We start from the raw sequence: 21,470 nt of genomic DNA, 5'->3' as shown, positions 1-21,470 counted from the left end.
ATAGGTTTTTCCTTAATCCCTCCTTATTATCCAACATATTCACTTATCCAACATTCTGCTGGCTCGTTTATGTTGGATAAGTGAGACTCTACTGTATTTATATACTCTGTTAGAGCATACGACTTAAATAGGCCTATTGTTCAATATGGGTGGTCTACTATTTATTATTTATTTACAGCACTTTTACCCTGCCTTTCTCACCTGAGGGGACTCAAGGCAGCTTGAGAAACCACAAGTTGTCTTCAAATGGTCAGTATCCAGTAGTTTAAATCTAATCCAGAGCCTAACGTGGTACTACTGTTGTCCTCACACAAGCCTATATGAAGCATGGTGGTTTGCCTCATAGATGTGGTAACACCACTGGTAGTCCATGTCTGGTGTCAGGGGGCTTATCCTACAGTGGCAGAATTCAAGACTTTTTGTTGAGACTTCACACCATGGGGACTCACAAACTGGTGCTTGCCAATCTCCAGCTTGCAAATAGCTGTTATACAAAACTGAACAAAATGAAAAGCAATGGTTCTATTCTCCAGTATTTCATGCACCGTTGCATTGTTTTATTTTCTATCAGCTCCCTTCTACCTTGAAGACTGTACAAGAGGTCAGTTATATGCCAACATACTGCAACAGGGAAATCGTACTTTGTTGAGCAGATGTGTGCTGTTCAGCTGATAAATGCCTGAGAACATGCATTTGAAAGGGAAAAGGCAACCACTGTAGCATCATGATTTGACATTATGACTTAAAGTGAACTAGGATGACCTATGCCTAAACTCTCTAAAGGCATCAGATCCTGTAGGATCTTAGAGGTTAAGCAAGATCAGTCATGGTCATTACCTGGATGGGAGACCCAACCAATGCCAGATGCTGTAGATTTTATTTCAGAGGAGAGAATTGGCAAAACTACTACAGAGAATTCTTTGCCTAAGAAAGCCATATAAATTTGGGTACATGAAGGCAGCAACTGTTGTTCAATTAATGAAATAAAACAGTTTTGTTCTAGTAAGGAGGAGCATATCATCTTATCTTGGTTTCAGGTAGTAAAATGTATTAAAACATATTTGATTAAAATCTTACACTTCATTGCTTGTTCTAAATTGTCGCAGTATAGAAATATTAGAAGTGTTAAACCTTAAATATGATTATGACACAGCCCAGTGATAAAAAATAAACCCCTCTCTTTGGCCAATCAGTCTACCATGGCCAGTCATACCATTAGGGACACTAAGAAAGCCAGGAGCACATCTACAGGCTCAAGTTATCTATCAGTTTTCCCACATTGAGAAGATACTATACTTCTGGATGGCTGAAGGTTCTTTACAAACAGAGAAAATCAAGATTCCCTATAGTCCAAAATATGGATTTTCAGGTCAACCTGCTTATAGTCATTGTCTTTGAAGACCTCTTAAAATCAGGCATTTGTTAATCAACTGGTTTTACAAATATAGTTCTGTTGTCGTCAGTGCAACTCTGTGCAGAAGACTTCAGTTCTCTGGCATTAGTTATGTATGTAAACATGTTGGGCGAAGAGAAAGTAGGCAACTTTTACAATTCTGGAAGAAAGCATCAACCAGGAAACAGTCAAGCAACACGTTTATTTTCTTGATGTAGAACAATAGTGATGTTTCACATAATAGTTCACTTTATCCTTCTCCAGCTACATGTTTTTCAGATATGTTGCATTACAATTCTCATCTTCCCAAAACATGTCGAGTATGCCAGATTGGAGAAATCTGATTTAGTGCACACAGATTTAAACTCAAGTTGTCTGATCTGTGCCTAGAATATCTTACACAACTGATTTATGAAATGTACGTGTCATCATGAAAAAGTAGAACATGTTCCTCCTTAATGGTATTTTTCCTGCAAGCACTATTGTGCTTTGCTAACTAGTACAGACATAAATTTAAGCTCAAAGTCATTTTGAGCATGTTGCATGTTTCTTCCTATCAAATGTTATGGAGAGCAATTCAAAGGTACTTTTAGAAATGTTGAGAGGTGGAAACATATTGAAAGTGTTATGCAGCATGACTTCCATAAATATGGGACCAGAATCCATTGTTTCATTTACTAACATCTGTCAAAATATGTCTTCTCTAGTCATTTTCCGTGGCCTTCAGCACAGCTCAGTGCTATTCCAGTTCAGTGCTATTCCTTGGCCAAAAGTCCTTCATTTCAATATAGTTTCACATCTCTGTGGAGTACAAGAACATATCCTATGCCAATGTGGGGATAGTACTGTATTTGACCCAAAGAAGGAGTAACTACTAGACTTGTGCGTTTGATACGGAAATATACTTTAATTGTGTTCGGATGTTTAGCACTTTTAAAGTGAGTTCCGACACACCTGCTTGCTGCCCCCCCCCCCCCAATATTAAGAATTTGAATCAAAAGGAGCCTTCTATTCTTAAACCTCAGATGTGTTAGGATGTAGCTGTGATGGAGCTAAAATTTACAGGGCAATGAAGCCCTGCTGAGAGGCAAAGACAAACCTGTTGGTATGCCTTTCCAGCTAATCAGGGCAGATGGGGGAGGTGGAGATCACTAAAAAATGTTGTTGTAAAAACTTTGAAAATTCCTAAAAAAATCCATGGATGAGTGAAATGTTATGAAATTTGATAGGCAAAGAGTGGAAAATGTGTTCTACCATTGTAGCAAGTTTCACCCCAATAGCTTTAAACATGAAGGAGATAGGAGCCCCATTTATAGTAATTCTATTTAAGCCATATGCTTGCACTAAACTACATTTTCCAGAATGATTGGGCTGTAGCAGCAAGTCATGGAATCTGCAAAGAGGGCTAAAGTAATAATATAAATCTGTGCTAAATTGTAGTTATTTCATTTGGTTGTGTGTCAATAAGGGAAGCATATTAACTGGATGTCAGGAGAGTTTGAATTGCACTTTTCTGCCTGGAAGAAGGAGGCCAGTCTATATCAGGTATAGGCAGACTTCGGGCCTCCAGGTGTTTTGGACTTCAACTCTCATAATTCCAAATAGTTGGTAGGATGTTAGGAATTGTGCGAGTTGACATCCAAAATATATGGAAGGCTGAAGTTTGCCCATGCCTGGTCTAGATGTTCCTGGATGGTGTCAGTACTATGATTTCTGTTCCTGGGATATAAATGGCAGTTCCTAATTGGTTCTATCATAAAAACATTGCAAAAGTTTATTACATTGGAAAACCTTTGTCTTTGCTCAAGGGACATCATCCTATAGCAACACATTTTGCTTTGTTGAGTTTCCACCTATTTAACAGAGTTTCTGCCACAAAAACAAAGTTTCTGGAGTAGAACAACTACTTTCAAAGTAAAGACCACACAATGAAATGGGAAATGACACTTTCAAACCAGGAACAGATTTTCTTTATTACTAAAAAAATTGTAAAAAAAAAATGGAACATTTGCCAAAACTCTGTGGATAAGTCAAACGTTCAGAAATTTGGTGAGCTAACAGTGGTAAATGTGTTCTACTACTGTAGCAAGTTTCACCAGGACAGCTCAAAAAATGAGGGAGAGAGAAATCCCTGAAATTTCCCCACTAACAGTAATGTTTTCCTTAATGCACATTTGTAACTGCCATTAACAAAGTACCATGAAGATCTGTAAGTTTTATAAAGTTTTAAAAATTGTATCCCCAAAATTCAGAAAGTACTTTAGAAATGAAACGCCAGCGCCCCCTACTTTTGAACATAGTTTAAAACCTTATTTTAGATCACACATGCCTAGTAGTTACTAGTAAAGGGTAGTTGCTACAATTGGTCGAGAATAGACATTAATCCGTAACCTCACAAGTGTGAGCGGAAAGGGATGTGTTCACATTTCATGATAACCCACATCAGGCAATGATTTTTATGGAGCTCGGAAAAGGCTGAGGGATTGGGGGGGGGGGGGGGGGGAGCTGGTAGCAATAGAGTAATTCCAGACTTTTTAATAAAGGATGTGATAGCAAACACAAAGTCTTCAATCTTTTTAGTTAATGCTTGTAAATGTACAGATATTTAAAATAAATAAATGGAAATTAATTGCTGGGGTGGTTAATTTCATTATGGACATGTTGCTTTTGGCCATGAGGTTGGAAAACAAAACTGTGGGTGGTTAAAACTAGGAATTGGGAAATGGTGATTGGCATCCTTGCTGGACAAGTGACATTGGAAATACATAAGGCAGTACTGTGACACACAGAGAAAAAACACTACCAAAGGTCTTTTCCTGAGAGTGCTATAATAATAATAACATTTTATGTAACATATGGCAGCAGGGATGGAAAGAATATTTGTAATTATTTTTTCCCAGCTGGACACTGTTAGAATCATAGAATCATAGAAGCATAGAATAGTAGAGTTGGAAGAGACCTCATGGGCCATCTAGTCCAATCCCCCGCTAAGAAGCAGGAAATCACATTCAAAGCACCCCCGACAGATGGCCATCCAGCCTCTGTTTAAAAGCCTCCAAAGAAGAAGCTTCCACCACAGCCCGGGGGAGAGAGTTCCACTGCCGAACAGCTCTCACAGTGAGGAAGTTCTTCCTGATGTTCAGGTGGAATCTCCTTTCCTATAGTTTGAAGCCATTGTTCCGTGTCCTAGTCTGCAGGGCAGCAGAAAACAAGCTGCCCCCCCCCCCCCCCGGCTACTGGCCTGACAGCTTGAGTACTCATAATCCAAAATTCCATAATATTCCAAAATTCAAAATTGTTCACATGGGTGACTGAAATAGTGATACCTTTACTTTCTGATGGTTCAGTGTACAGAAACTTGGTTTTTGCACAAAGTAATTAAAAATAGCGTGCAAAATAGCGTGCACACATAAGACAATGTGTGTCAGAAACAGAAATTGATTTTTTGTTTCAATTTGTCTCTCACTTGCAAATAAATGTATCAAAATCTGAAAAAAAATTGGAATCCCACTGTTGGTTCTAAGCATTTTAGATAACAGACACCCAACTTACTTATACTTTTTTCTGCAGCATTGAGTTTTAGATGAAGCCCCTCTTCTGATTACTTTTAGTTAGTGATTAATTTAATGTTTTTATAAAGATGATGTTATTTTAATAGTACCCCAACCTTTTAATGCTCAGACATGCCCCATCCCTAAGATCTGATTGGAATTGACATTGCAATCTTTCAGTACCAGCTCAAGATATGTTCATAGACATTTAAAACTGGCATTACTGTATCTATCTCAAGTCCTGTGTTATATCAAACTGTTAATTGCTTCTTTATCCCATTCACTACTTCTGCTGAGACAGACTGAGTCACTAGATGGCCAGTCCCTAAACATGGTTTTTCCACATCAGTGAGAAAAAAAGATTAAGGACTTCATCACATGGACCTTTGGCTCTGGACTAGGGTGTTTCCCCCCATATGATGCGGAAGGTGGCAATGTAGGGTGTGGAATGACAGTTTCCCCCATTGCCCCATGGATTCATCATACTGCTTGTCTCCCACATTAGGGACCTCAATGTGATGTGGATCATGCTGTCCTATGTCCTCATGGACCTGCATATGTTTACTTTAGTGTGAAAGATTCTGCTCACATCCTCCTGTTTCTACATTTCTTGGAGAGGGTGTGTGGGTGGGTTTAAGAGGGAGACATAGTATCTCCCAGATGCTTGTTTGCTTGCATGAGAGGAAGTGGCCAATGTACTTGCATGCTGATGTTTCTGACTTAAGTAAAAGGCAGAATGTTGCCCTCCTGTAATAGAGGATCTGGCCTTTGTGACATCACTAAGCAGATGCTGACTACCTAAAGGAGAAGGACTGACCATTGTGACTTCACGTTAACTGAAGGAAAGAGGTTTACCATTCCAGGACACCTTCAGGGGCTAATATACTTTCACACTGATGTGGTTTTCTTCAGAAAGAGAGTCTGATTAATGTATCTGCATGCTGACACTGCTTGGCTGAAGGAGATAGATTTGGTATGAATGAACTATTATTAAAACAGATTGATGAAAAAGCGAAGAAGGTGGAGGATGAGAAGGGGGGGCATCATTCTTAAAAATCTTTCAGAATGTGATAGAGACCCTCATTTTAAAAATGATGTAATTTTTCTCGGTAAGTGCATTAGTTAAATGATAAAAATGAAAAGAAGACAACAAAATATTCAGTCAGCCCTCCCTATACACTGGTTCTTCTCCATGGATCCAATCAGCCATGGCTTAAATATATTTGGAAAAAAAATGGAAAAGCAAACCTTAATTTTGTTGCACATTGTGAGCACAACAATAGTATGTAGGCATACTCTGCTATAGCATCCTGTCATTTACAGATCCTCAGGCTGTCTCTGACATTCGTTTGAGTTGTTTATTTTACTACATCATTGTATATCATGGGACTTGAGCATCCATGATTTTGCGGGGGGGGGGGGGGGGATGAAACCAAACCCTAGCAGATACTGAGAACACACTGTATAGCATCTTCCCTATAACAGGAAGGTTTTGCTTGATAATGTCAATTAATACTTTTTTAAAGGACTGAAAATTTAGCTGGTTTTGTTGGGGTATGCAGAAGGGATTTAAGAACGTTAGATTACTTTGGAGCTCCCAGTGCTTAACATCATAGTACCTATGAACATATTTTTGAATAAATCATTTGCTATACAGTTGTTTAATAATGAGCATCATAAACACCGGGTGATTAAGGATGTTGTTTAGTAATTCTTAATTTCTGTTCATTTTCCTTTATTGTTTGTGTGGTTTGACACAATCATTTCTATTATGAAAATGCATGACTAGAAACACAAGTTGCACCTTTAAAAGATAGGTAGTATAGTTTAATGATCGGGATTACTGTGTTTTAATGAACTGCTACCTTGAAAAGCCTATGAATAATGTATATTTCCTGAACATAAAATGTATTCCTTTAAAGGTCTATCCTGATATCTTCTAAGGCTGGGAGAAATGTAACCTTCACCAACATTCAGAAAGTCTTCCTATCTCAGCAAGAATAATATGGTGTATAAAATTTCAAGACAGACTGTTAAAACTAGAATGTTAATGTAGGTGTTGCATAATGCAACCTTTAACTTTTGCACTTCCGTTTGGGTCATGCCCAAATGTAATGTCTATTTTACACTTACATCTATGTGTCACATTTTCATGCCATCTGTGTACTGACAAACATAGTACTGTGGTGTATGGAGCACAGATCATACATAATTGTTTTCCAATAATGGTACTTATAAAAAGTGCCTACTTCACAAATGTTTCCAGATTTTGTTTATTGTTGTATTTCCTAAATTTTGTATACTGATTTACTCTGTGGCAATAACTTAAGTCTCAAAGGTAAATCTAGCAGTAGTTAGGTATGTGGCGTTTGAAGGGAATGAAGGCTGCAGTAATCACACTGTGTAGATTAGAAAATTAGAGGATATGTGGTTTGGTAATGCAGTCAGTAATGGCACTGTAAAGCAATACTGAAAAAAATGCTCTATTTCTGATAAGATTAGAGCTATTCCTTTATTAGACAGTGTCACATGAAACATAGCCCAGGACTTCAAGTTGGAGCAGCATTTTAACAGGTACACTTAACAAGCACCATAAAATACATGTGAGAATAACTTTTAAGATGTTGGAGTGTCCTAGCCTTGTGCTGACAAAATAAGAGTATTAATGATTTTTAGAGGAGGAGGCTAGACTGGGGACCCTCCAACACAGAGTTGGGTTGATGTTTCTTTGAAAACTATACCTCAAGAGGTGAGATGGGAAACAAAGAGAACCCTGAACAGGTGTTGGACCTGCAGACTTTATAACCTCTACCTGAGCAACAAATTCTCCAAATTCAGCCGAGACACATTCAGTACCACTATGGGAACAGAAAGTAGGCAAACAAAATTCTGAATCATCAGCTGAGCTGATACCTGCAAAATCATCTTTTGGCTGCCCATAATGGTAGCACTACAAAGGAAACAAATGGAATAAGAAGATTGTGTCTCTGACAAGTTACCATAGTGGCAAAAGGCTAATTTTGATTCCAGCTTCCAAGCCATTTAGTTCAAGACTCCAGCATCTTCTGTGTACTTACTTCTTAACTGAATTTTAAATTGCCAGGAAGGTTAGCATGTGAAACATTTTTCAAAGAGATAGCTATTTTGATCTGTTAGACACAGAAAGAATCTAGTAGCACCTTAGAGATTGATTATTTTTAGTATGAGCTTTCATGGATAACAATAAGTAGGTTAATTTTACAAAGGTTCGCATAAAAATAAAATAGTACATCTCAAAGGTGCTAAAGATACTTCCCCATTATTTACCCCTTCTTAATTTTCTCCGTTTTATCATGTGTAATATTGTATTTCTGCTTTGTATGAAAATTTATACTTTAGTGTGGCATTTTACTGCAAGAGAAACAATATCAAAAAAGTATTGATGTAATTCAATACTTTTTTAATATTGTTTGCAATGTAGGTATTTGCTTTCTTTTAAATTATAATGTATCTACTTCTGTGCAGGTGATCAATGCCGCTTTAGCTCTTGCAGCCCGGCCCCAAAGCCAAGTGGTGAAAAGCAACATGGAGATATATAGGAGCACATGGGAGAAACACATACGAGTGCTCACTGAAGCCGTGGATGACATTACAAGCATTGATGACTTTCTTGCGGTATCAGGTATGCTGCTTTTGCTTTCATCATTTCCCTTTGAGATCCTTTCTCTCTCTCTCTCTCTCCCTCTTCCCTCCCTCTACGTTTCTTAATGATTATTTGAGAGATGGTACTATCCCTCAGGAAGCTGTGTTATATTATCCAGCCTTCAGTATCTAGCCAGGTGTGAAATTAGTGTGAGGGACAGTGAATATGAAGGCAAAGGAATGTGATTGCTGCCAGCCTCTGTAGGTGTTTGCAAAAGACAGTGGAGGCTTTTTGTTCCCTCCACCTCAGCCTCTGCTACGGCAAAGTGTGGTATGTCTTGGAGCAGGCAGCCCACCAATGGGATGCCCTTTGATGAACATTAATCATGTTTGCAGGCAGGAATTGAACAGCTCAACATGTACCTCTACTGAGTTTTTTAAAGGCTCTTTTTAAGAAGAAAAATAATTGTAATTTTATGCAATTGCAAGCAGTTTGGACAAGGACTATTTTGCCACAAGATGTATCTAACTGCAAGAGGTATACAGAAACCTTTGCAAGCATCTGTGAAGGCAGGTCAAACCACAGCAGACAGCAGTGGGAAACTCCGTTTGAGGTTCCCACTGTAACAAAGACATTTACATTCATAACAAATTCAGGAAGTCAAAAAGACAGTCTGGCCAACCTGGGAATTAATGGATAGTTGACCAATGTCTTACATGCCAATTTAAAATCTGGCACAATAGCACCAAGCCTTGGGCCACTGTATTTGTTTACATTGTGAATAAGCATTAGGTAGGTTTCCCCCTGACATTGTCCAGTCATGTCTGACTCTGGGGGTTGGTGCTTATCTCAATTTCTAAGCCGAAGAGCCGCCGTTGTCTGTAGACACCTCCAAGGTCATGTGGCCAGCATGACTGCATGGAGCACCATTACCTTCCCACCGGAGCAGTACCTATTGATCTATTCACATTTGCATGTTTTCAAACTGCTAGGTTGGCAGGAGCTGGAGCTAACAGCGGCCGCTCATGCCGCTCCCGGGGTTTGAACCTGGGACCTTTCGGTCTCCAGCACAGTGCTTTAACGCACTTCTCCACCGGGGCTCCTTGAATAAGCATTAACACTGTGCAAAGACATAAGCATGCCAGAGGCAAGCCTTGGGCAGCGGTATAGCCTTTCGGGGAGTTGGGGTCTTTGTATTCTTTGCCCATTAACTAAATACAGTCTGATTTGTTATTTACAGCATTTGATAAGAAAGCAAAGCTGGACTAGCCATCAAGACATTGGGATATTTCCTAATTTAGGCAAAAATCCAATTTCTAGTCCCAAGTACAATATATCTACTGAAACAATGGGATTGACAGAAGTGCTCACTTTGCATAGTGGAGAGATTTTGCACAATGCAGTTAATAGTATGTGGAGCAGGACCACTGAAACACATTTTTGTTCTACTTTACTGTCCTAGATTGAAATGTGACAAATACTTAAGCTAAGTCAGGACATAAGTGATACAAAAATCAAGCGTTGTGAAGTTGTCTTGAAACTTGCTCCAGTCTTCTTCAACTTACTGGGCAGGGAGGTTGCAGCAGCTGGTGCACCTCACCCACCCACCTCCTCGAGGTTCTCCTTGCTAGGAGCCCCTGCACCCTGTGCATTTTGGTGTGCTTGGCTGGGCAGCCAAACAGGGGCTTCCTCCAGCCTGCACCCCAATCAGCTGCACACTGGCCGCTCTTTGTTCCACCTGTACGGACAAAGCAGAGGCAGGCCAGTGCTGGGGATATCATTATATGCATTTATTGTTCTCTCATTTAGAGTATTCTCTCATCACAACCTGTGAGCATGTGGCATGGGCCCTGGATCTGGTTTGCATACCCCCCTTCATTGGTGAGGGGAAAGTGTCCTGGTGGCATAGGAGTGCAGCAGTATCAGTGTCCCAGTATGGAACCTGTCCACTCACTGCTAGGGGCCCCTATTGTAAGTGGCATTGTTCAACATCAGGCTGACCCATGCATGACTGGATCCCTATTTTTCATTGTAACCAATAAACAAGTTGTGGCCTTTGGTTTCCCCAAACCATTGTATTTGTCTTTTCTTTTGGCTTCCTGACGGGGGAAGGTTGGTCGCCTACTCAATAGCTACCATTCTAGTTGGTATCAAATGGCAAAAAGAGACTATAATTGAACATTAGAAAGAGATGTCTGATAGTAAGAGCTGTATGAGTAGAACAGGTTCTTTTGCCACTCAAGGTTTTAAAGAGAGGTTGGATGATCAGCTATCTGGGGGTGTTTTAGGTGTGTATTCTTCTGCTAATCATTGATGGGAACAGATGGCCTTTGATAGGAACAGATGGAAACTCACTTCCTAATCTGGTATTCTATAATTCAGAATACAAGTATAGATTTGGGGGGCTGTTGCTGCTATAATTACAACTATTATTATATTACTAAAAATCTTGATATTGGTGGTTTACTTATTGTTGAAATAAATGGTGTCATGAGCCATAACAAATTTCTCTAATTTTAATGTTGATATGTGTATGTCTGTTCACAAATCTGACTGTGCAGAATCAAGTTTGTTTTTACTCCTTTTTCAGCTTGCACATTTTTTATTCTACTTTACTGACCTAGATTGGAATGTGAGAAATACAGTGATGTGGCTGAGTCAGGAATTAAGTGACACAAAGATCTAGTGCTGTGAAATGGACACTGGGAGAACTCCTGTGCTGCACACCTGCAGAAATCTGAAAGCACTTATGATTCTGCATATTTCTCAGACTCACGGTCTCCTTCATTTTACAGTTGACTAATCAAACCAACTTTGCAATTTTAAGGAAAAACACGTGCTTAGAAACACTAGTTTAATCTTGGACACAAACATAAATAAATAAATAAATAAATAAATAAATAAATAAATAAATAAATAAATAGGGATGACTGGAAATTAGTATTAACCCTTAATCAACTACCAGTTTTAATTCATATAGGCAGTCAAAACTTGTAGCTGATCTCTCTTTCTCTTGTTCACCCTCTTAATTAAATTTGTATCCATTCCAAAAGACTGAGGAAGAAATAAATGTCCACATTCCTTACAAAATGCTGATTTTGTACTCCCTGAGATATTTCTGAGAAATATATTCATGCCACCTCAAGCATTTCCACCTAGTGTATTTCCCTAGAAAAAGTACACATAAAACAATGCACATAGGTGGTTTGGTTATGTGGGATACTCAGCATGATGAATCAGTTGCTGAACAGCTAAAATGTGTGCAACTGAAAAAATGCAGAAGTATGCTTTAGTCAGTGGGCAACATTCTGTAAATCAGGTAAGTTGTGTAAAGAAATGCACAAATTAGGGAAAAGGAGTTAAAATTTGCAAGAATTTAATTATTATTATTACCCCAGTAATAATAATAATTATCATCGTCATTGTCATCATCTTATAACCAGTATAAAACAAACATGAGAAGAAAATACAGATTTGGAAAAACTTGAAATTTAAAATTAAAGGTTTTTGTGTCCCTAATATCTTTAGATCAATTTTCTAATCGATTTGCTTCACTTAGGGGAGTTTATTCTTGTCAGAGCTTGGGAAATTCCTTTTCAATAGTAGGAAGTGCAAAAACATGTATTTGGCCATTTGAAGGGTTTCAAACATACTGCAGCAGAGATAGACAATGGAAGAGACCCATTCTGTCATGATTAGTGAAGGGTTCCCTACACTTGGCTCTTTCTCAATTGATCCTTAGGAAAAATTGTTCTGTTAAGCTGAATCCGAGGGAAGAAACACAAGTAAAATAAAGCAGGATGCTTCCATTACCTATGCAGAGAGTTCAACAGCCTTAGGTTCTCCTTCACCTGCCACTTTATGGTAGCCAATCTACCTAGTAATTGAATTGTGTCCCTTTTTCCTCCTCTCTCCAACATGCCTTTATTTTCTCATATTCTGCCAGTGCTCCTCAAAGTGTTAGTCCATAGAACAAACTCAGTCCATGACCTATCAGATGCCAGTCCCTGGCAAATTTCCTGGAAAAAGAAACAACAGCTGTAGCCTATTTATTTATTTATTTTATTATTCAAACTTATATGCTGCCACTCCCCTAGGGCTTGGGGCGGCTTACGAAAACAGGCTAAAATCTAACAATTTAAAAACATCTTAAAAACATCTTAAAAGCATCTTAAAAACCTCTTTTAAAAACATCAATAACAGAAATCAAAAGCCTGCCGAAACAGGTGTGTCTTACATGCCCTGCGAAAGGCTGATAAGTCCAGTAAGGCACGAACTTCAGGTGGCAGAGTGTTCCAGAGAGATGGCGCCACTGTTGAAAATGCTCTGCGTCTAGTTGTTGTTAGACGCAAGGTCTTAAAACTGGGGACTTCCAATAGGTCTTGGTCCTCAGAGTGGACGGATCTCTGTGGTTTGTAGGGGGTGAGGCGATCCCTCAGGTACATCGGCCCTAAACCATGTAAGGCCTTAAAGGTAAGTACCATCACTTTGAAAGTGATCCGGGGCTCAATTAGTAACCAGTGCAGCTGCAGTAAGATTGGTGTTATATGGCATCTCATCAGGACTCCCGCAAGGAGCCGGGCAGCTGCATTTTGCACCAATTTGAGCTTCCGGATCACCGACACAGGAAGGCCAATGTAAAGGCCATTACAGTAGTCCAATCTTGATGACCGTAGCCTGGATCACTGTACCTAGGTCATCCCTGGACAAATAGGGGGCTAGCTGTCTAGCCTGCCGAAGATGAAAAAATGCGGTTTTGCTAACGGCAGAGACCTGGGCCTCCATCATCAGTAAAAGGTCCAAGAGGACTCCCAGACTCTTTACCAGTGAAGACAGGCATAGCGCTTTGCCATCCAGGGTTGGCAACTGGATATCTTCACTGCCCAGTCGACCCAGCCATAGGATCTCCGTCTTTGCTGGATTCACCCTCAACCTGCTGGAACACAACCATCCAATAATGGCCTCGAGGCACTGATGAAAATTGTCGGGTACATAATCTGATTGGCCTTCCATCTTTAACACAAGCTGAGTGTCATCAGCGTATTGATAACACTAAAGCCCGAAAACTCGGCCCAGCTGAGCAAGTGGTCGCATATAGATGTTAAACAACAGAGGGGAGAGACTGGCCCCCTGAGGAACCCCACAAAGTAGAGGAGACCTTTCGAAGACCAGGCCTCCCCACTCTATTCGGTGTCCACGGTTGTGAAGAAAGGAGGTTAGCCAATTTAAAGCTGTCCCCCCTGACTCCAGCAAAGGCAAGGCGGTGGGTCAGAAGATTGTGATCGATTGTGTCAAATACTGCTGTGAGATCCAATAACACAAGCAGCACTGACCCGCCCTAGTCAAGCTGACATTGAAGATGATCTGTGATGGAAACCAATACAGTCTCTGTCCCGTGCCCCGCATGGAAGCCGGACTGGGCAGCTGCATCGCTACTGCCCTCTCAATCACCTTGCCCAGAAACTAAAGATTTGAAACTGGGCAGTAGCTGGAGGGAACCGAGAGATCTAAATCTGTTTTTTTCAGCAGAGGAGAGACCACCACCTCTTTTAAACCCTCAAGGGAGCTGTTTATTACCTTCAGCAGCGGGTCACGTAATGGTACCATCACTGTCACTTTGGGAAGAGTGGGGAAAACAACTTGTAGGTTTCCTATGTTAGACGTCTTAAGTTGCAGTTTTAGATTGTAAGCCTGAGGATTCTGACTGCCTTGTTTTCCTGTTGAAGACATCCCAGCAACATTTTTGATTTAAGAGAAGAATGGAATGTGTCATATAAACGGATGACAAGAAGGAAATGTACAGTAAGTGAGGGGCTTAAGGGAAGACAAATAAAAATACCCTACTGGCAACCGGAGAGGGACTGAGAAGACTGTACCTGTACAAAACATAAAACCTCAATGCCAGATCTGTCTGAAGACAATCATCCTTATATATATTCCAAACACCTTTCTACAAGCTTGAGGGCTTTAAAAAAGCTAGGGTGCTTAAGATTCCAGGAAAGGCATTGAATTCTACGCCATATTGTCAATGCTCTGTGCATGGCATTTCAGATTACTAACATTGCTGTCTGTGATGCTGGGCACCTGCTAAGCTGGGGGAAAGGAAGCAATTGCCACTGCATCCTCTTCAGCTGCCTCCTAGGCCCCTATTACTTTTCAAAGGCTCTGCACAACAGTGCCCGTTGTATATCAAATGGGCATTGAATGTGTGGAAATAAATGAGTAATGAAACCACCTTTGTCTTACCTAGTCTTTGAATATTACTTACTAACAAGAGGAGAGGGAGAAACAAACCACACAGTTGGCTTTAAAGTTTCATCAGTGTGTAGTATTTGGTGATGACTGAGAGACCAATTAATAAATGGGCAAGTGTGTGTGCGTTTTTATAATATGGAATTTTATGCTGTGTTATATTTTGAAGCGCATCTTGTATTGACCAAATATACTGTGCAAAATCACAGTAATTATTATTATTATTATTATTATTATTATTATTATTATTATTATGTTTATTATGTTTATTATTATGTTTATTATGTTTATTTATATCCTGCTTTTTCTCTCCATCCAGAGACTCAAAGCAGCTAACAACTAAAAGCATTGTAATACAACTTAAAATGTACAGTTATACAAGTATTAAAACAGTATTAAACATAATTAAAAGCCTATAATATCAAAACAGCCCCGACGATCTTAAAAACCTTTGTCTTTACAAGGTTGCCTGAATAAAAAGGTTTTAACCTGCTGTCAGAAGGACAGCAGGGAGGAGGCCATTCTGGCTTCCCTGAGAAGAAGGGAGTCCCAGAGTCTAGGGGCAGCCACCAAGAAGGAAGGCCTGCTTTTTCATTTCCACCAACAGGGCTTGAGATGGAGGTGGGACTGACAGAAGGGCCTCTCCTGAAGATCTCAGGGCCCAGGCAGGTTCGTACAAGGGGATGTAGTCAGCCAAATAGCCAGGACCTGAACTATCTAGGGCTTTAAAAGTCAGAACCAGCACTTTGAATTGTGCCTGTTAACAGACTGGCAGCCAGTGGAGCTGCTTCAACAGGGGGGTTGTCTACTCCCTGTAGCCAGCCCCAGTGAGCAATCCAGTTGCAGCTCTTTGGACCAGCTAAAGTTTCCAAGCACTCTTCTGAGGCAGTCCCACGTAATCTAGATGTTAAAGTAATCCAGATGAGATGTAAGAAGGCTTGTACTACTGTAGCCAGATCTGGTTTCTCAAGGAATGGGCACAGTTGGCCCACCAGTTTTAATTATGCAAAGGCCCTCCTGGCCACCACCGAAACCTTGGCCTCCAGGTTCAGTGCCGAGTCCAGGAGGATCCCCAAACCCCAAAAGATATACATTATTAGTAATGGAAAATGTACTATAAAATAATATTGACTAAAGACATATTCCAGATGAAATTCACTGTATTGATTGAATTGGACTGTTTTCTGCAAGGTCTTTGTTCTGCATTTGAAAAAGGAATGCCAGTGCATTGCCTCATTTCTTGTGTGTTATAAGTCTGATTCTGTCTGCATCATTTAGAGAAAAAAGATTGTATGACCTTGTAGAAGTACAGTAATTCTACAAAAAAACAACAAAAAAACCCCCTGTCAGTTCAGTAAAGCACTCTTCAGTTACTTCTTAATTAATTATGTCTATACTGGGGATTACTCCAAGATAATTGTGACCAAGTTCAACAATAAATTATATGCACTGACTTTAAGATATTTTAGCGATTTAAGATACCTGGGCAACTGATGATTTCATCAGACAGTGTGAAATCAGCATCCTAGGACTCTCCAGCCATCTAGGGGATGGAGGCCAATGTCAGTCATCACACAATGTTGTGTGACTTCCAGAGTAGGCCCTGCCCTCAATCGGGGTGAAAGCATCACCAGGTGCTTTCACTCCAACACAGGAGGCTTCCTCTCCAGACCTCCCTGCAAGTGTGATGCTTTCTCATGTGTGGGGAAAGCATAGTGAGAGGGAGCTGCATGTGGGGTGGTAGATTCGCCCTGCTGCTCCTTCTCTCCTCACCAGAAGCCAGATGAAGTCGAATGTTTCACCTAACCTTTTTGATAAGGTCATTTATCCATGGGAAGCATCCATTGCAAAATAGGAACTATACCATTCCAAGTGGTATATAACCTCATAGAGATTAATACTTTGTTTTTATTTTCCTTCTGACATTACTCAAGATGTCTTGTAACACTGGTGAAAATGAAATAAAACTAGAAATATAATGGCAAACCTATTTAAATAAGTTAGCATAACCAAACATTGAGAGGCAGCATGATGCAAAGGCATGAATATTGGACTAGGACACTGAGAGACCAGGGTTTGAGTCCACTTTGAGTCCCATTTGGGGAGATAAAGTGGGGTATAACTACTACTACTACTACTACTACTACTACTACTAATAATAATAATAAGAATTTGAATCCTTGTTAAGTCATGGAAAACCATAGGGTGACTTCCATTTCAAAGGAAGACAAATGGAACAATTTTTTTTTCAAGAAAATGCTATGATATGTTTACCTTAAGGTCAGTATTAGCCTGAAGTGAAATGAAGGCACAGCACACAACAAAACAGTATTGTTTATAACAATAGCCTATTTTAAATAACAATAAGAATAAGGTACATAGGACACATAGAGTTTCCAAGGTAGGTGGGGTGTTGCAGCTGGGAAAAGCCATGAAACTCCCTTTTGCCTTTTCATTTTGCCTTTATGGTAGTTGAGGAAGTCCCTTTCTAGCCATCATGTAGGTCTGATGCAGTGTCCAGGATACTAGATTAGGCTCTCATTATCAGTCAGTGTAGAGAGAAAATCTCAATGCTGTGGAACAGCCATTGCTATCTGTTCACATACTTTGTAACCAACTCTGGCCACAGAATTTTTGATCTGCCAAAGTTCCCAAACAGATCCAAGGTAGTGGATGCAGTGTTTATTTCAACAATCCAAATGGGATGTAATCAAAGCACATGTTATTCTAGACAGATCTGGCATTTACCAGAAAAAATGTTGTTAGTGATAAGCTTTAATTTTGCAAATGCACTCCTGCCTATTGTGGATACCTGACCATTCTGGCCTAGGGCTAGGTTCAAGAGTATGTGCCCAAGCATTAAACTCCACCCAACACTGGCTACATATCCTTTCCCTGGTCTGTGTTTCAACTCTTTGGTTGAATCTACACTGCCATATAATGCAGTTTGTACTGCATTATAGGGTCAGTGTAGACACAAAAATGCAGTTTCCATAAAATGCAGTTCAAGCTGCATTATTTGGCAGTGTAGATCCAGTCTTTGTCTTGTCTGCATTAAACCTCAATTGGTTTTGCACTGATAGTTACATTTCATCACTTTGTGAGAGCCAAACAGCTGACTGGCATCAGATTTGATGATTAGGGCAACTGTGAGACCTTTATTCCTTCAACGTAAACTCAAATGGTGAGCATGAACAGGTTCGGAGACAAAACAGGGCTAGAGAAAAAACAAGTAGGAGGAGATATAAGTAGGAAACTCCAGTTTGCTAAAAGACAAATATTTTCAAAACGTCTCAAGGGCATTTCCACCCAACAAACCAATACAATGTAGATTGGGCATGATTAGTACCCAGGAAATAGAAAACCAGGAAATTGTGATTGGTGTGGCAGGAGGAAATAGAACAGCAGAATATTCCTGTCTAGCTGCAAGTTTCATTTGTAATTACTTACAGGAAGCCCCCAACTTGCTTGACAGGTTAGAGACCATAACACTGTCAAAAAGTAGAAACTGTCTAATGCAGAACCCTTATGAATATTAATATTTAGTGCTCTGATCTCTACAGTGTTGTCAAAAGCAGAAACTGTCAAATTTCTGAACCATTATGAATAGTACTATTTAGTGCTCTGGTCCCTAATGTGTTGAATAAGCTGAAATGCCTGTATTCTAACAAACACTGACTTGTGAATTTAACTGTGCACATCAAAGGCAACAACTGAGAGAACAGTCCTAACAGACAGATAGGCACTGTTTCTGAAACAACTTTTTTTTTTTTGAAAATCAAATACACAGAGACCCAGATCCTATACCATATAGATGTAGGAAAGTGAAGATCACCATCTTGCTTGAGATTCCTACCAGGAAAGACAGACATTAAACACCCAGTTTAAAGAGCTATTTTTATTATTATTTCCCATCCTTTTAAATTTTCTCTTTTAAATCATTGAAGCTCTTCTCTAGATTTGGATGACTATTGCTGTTATAATGGTTACAAATGCCTCTTGAATTGAGAAAAAAATTATCACCAGGCTTTGGAATGGGAGAAGCCAGTAATTTTGTTGTACCGCTAGTATTATTTCTGCAATTCTCTCTGTTGCAGGAACCTTGAAGTGCCAGGCAACATTCTCACCTCCCACTTCTGCCAGCTCCAGTCCCTGCCTTTAACTCCTTTCCTGTTTCCTCAGTGTTGTCTTTTGTCTGCCAAACTCACCTTTCTTCCCCCTTTTCATTCCCCTGGCCCTCCTTCTCCTTAAGAGATAAGATCAATTGCTGTTTGAACTCCCTTGCTTTAATTTCCCCAGTACACCTTTACACACCCTCCTCAGAATTATCAGAGTGAAATCCTGCATGGCAACTTTGTGGGTGAAGGTGGAAGAAAACACTCTGTACCAACTGAATATTAAACAGTAAAACCCACTTTGCATTCACCTGTCAGGCAACACCCCCAAAGCTGCAGGAAATAGCTTGGGCCAAGGTTATCTCAAGCCACTTCCTAGGCAGTGTGAGTGTGTGTGCAGAAAAGGTAGTGTCTATCTAATGAGGCCCTTTTCTGTTCTTTTAACCATTTTAAATTATACCTAACCAGAACCATTAATTTGATATGTGGTAAAAAAAAAAGTAGACCACACATCAAATTAATGGGTTCCAGTTATCATTTTAAGATGGCTGGAAGAACTGATCATCAAAAGTCAAGAGACATCTGGATGCTGGATCAGGCACAGAATTAGAAATGTAATTGTTTTGAATTCCAACTCCCAAAATCTCCCTGCCAGGAATTGTTGGAGGGATTATGTGTGCTGGTGTCCAAATTAGTATTTTTAGTAGAAGTAACCAAACTAAAGATGAAGCTATCTCAACACTCTTTTTCCAACAGTGTCTAGACAGATGTTACAGAAGGTTCCAGTCACATTGGCCTTAATTTCTTCCCATCATAAACATGAAGAATCACACATTTGAGTGAATTGTTATTGAAACCGAACCTGGGTCACTCTTTCCTAGGGACCATCACTCTTTCCCTGAGGGATAGCAGAGTAGTAGAATCAACTCATTCAGGACGTTGAAGGGGAACAACTGGACACAAATTTTGTATTCAGGCTTCACTCTGAAGTGCATGTTTCTAAGTTTGCCTGTCTAAGGATTTTCTCACACAAAGCAGGCAAACTGGCATCGCAGCCATACTGTCCACTTTATTGACAGTCCTATCAAACAATGTCTTAAGCATCCTGCAACATGTTCCCCTCTCCCTCTCATGATTCAGTCAGTCTGTCAGTAGTTCCCAATCCCACAATGTTATTTTGACTCATCTACATGGGCCAAATGAGTCAATTTGGGGGTAAATGGACTCTGTGGCATCCACATTACATACAAGGTCCACTCACCCTAACACAAGAGAAGCCATCTTAATGCATCCTTATCCAGCATTATATAATAGTTGTGGGATGCTCTAAGGCAGGGGTCCTCAAACTTTAAAAGCAGAGGGCCAGGCCACAGTCCTTCAGACTGTTGAAGGGCTGAATTATCATTTGAAAAAAAAAATTCTATGCACACTGCAAATGTCTTATTTGTAATGCAAAACAACAACAACAACAACAGTGAAAGAACAATACAATATTTAAAAATGAAAACAATTTTAACCATCATAAGCCTATCAGGATTCCAATGGGAAGTGTGGGCCTGCTTCTGGCCAATGAGATAGTCAAGTTAATTAGGATTGTTGTTGTTGTTGTGTGCCTTCAAGTCATATCAGACTTTGGGCGAGCCTAAGTCAAAAATTATTTATTTATTCATTTACTACATTTATTTACTACATATATATCCTGCCCTTCTCACCCCGAAGGGGACTCGGAGCAGCTGTATGTACATACAATATATTATATTATTAGCATAGCACAATATTAGCATTATATATCATCATATTGAATTATACCACTATACTGTAATATTATATGTAATATATAGCATAAAATTAATATTATTATATGGTATTATTAGTATTATATTGTATAACATGAAAATATTTTTATCAATATTATATGTATATACAATATATTATATTATTAAAACTGATATAAAAATATTTTATTATAAAACTGAGGGCAGGGGCCAGGTAAATGACCTTGGAGGGCCGCATCTCCTCAGAAGGACTCAGGGCGGTTTCTGCCATGAACATAAAAAAACACCATACAACAAAGTTAAACATAGTAAACATAATAAACAACAACATAAGACAGAACCAAAACAATTCTTTTAAAAACAGACATAAAAATTACAAATCCAAATCAATATACTCCATCAAGGATTCAAATACCAGTAAACAGGACTTCAAGGTAGACATTAAAGTCTACCTTGAAGTCCTGGGCGACTCCACCTATTGTCCTGGGTGGTGACCATCAGGAACAATATTGGCAGTAATTGCTCATCACATCCACTCATGCTAGCTGGTGCGATTCAGTGATGGGAAAAGTAGGGAAGAAACTAAGAAGAGACTCCATCTTTACCACCCTCCACACTCTTGCATCACTATGTTGTTCCAGCTAGAGTTAGTGGATGTGAAGAGCACCCCCAGTTTAGAGCCCGGGGGTTGCTGCTAAGCTCAGGATGACAAAGAAAAAGCAAGAGTAATGGTTCAGTGGCACCAAATCAGTAGATACCACC

General features: G+C 39.7%; 1 protein-coding gene across 4 annotated transcripts in view; it reads left to right on the top strand.

The window, feature by feature from the left end:
- The window catches only part of ctnna3 (catenin alpha 3), a 1,223,202-nt gene that overhangs the window by 829,173 nt on the left and 372,559 nt on the right, over positions 1-21,470 (top strand). For all 4 annotated transcript variants that reach the window (XM_062977502.1, XM_062977500.1, XM_062977501.1 and 1 more), the window contains one exon: positions 8,449-8,605. In XM_062977502.1, the coding sequence (XP_062833572.1) occupies positions 8,449-8,605 (157 nt within the window). The remainder of the gene's footprint in view (positions 1-8,448; positions 8,606-21,470) is intronic.

This window comes from Anolis carolinensis, chromosome 3, assembly GCF_035594765.1.
Source record: "Anolis carolinensis isolate JA03-04 chromosome 3, rAnoCar3.1.pri, whole genome shotgun sequence".
Lineage (NCBI taxonomy): Eukaryota > Metazoa > Chordata > Lepidosauria > Squamata > Dactyloidae > Anolis > Anolis carolinensis.
This window is presented reverse-complemented; position numbering and strand designations above follow the sequence as displayed.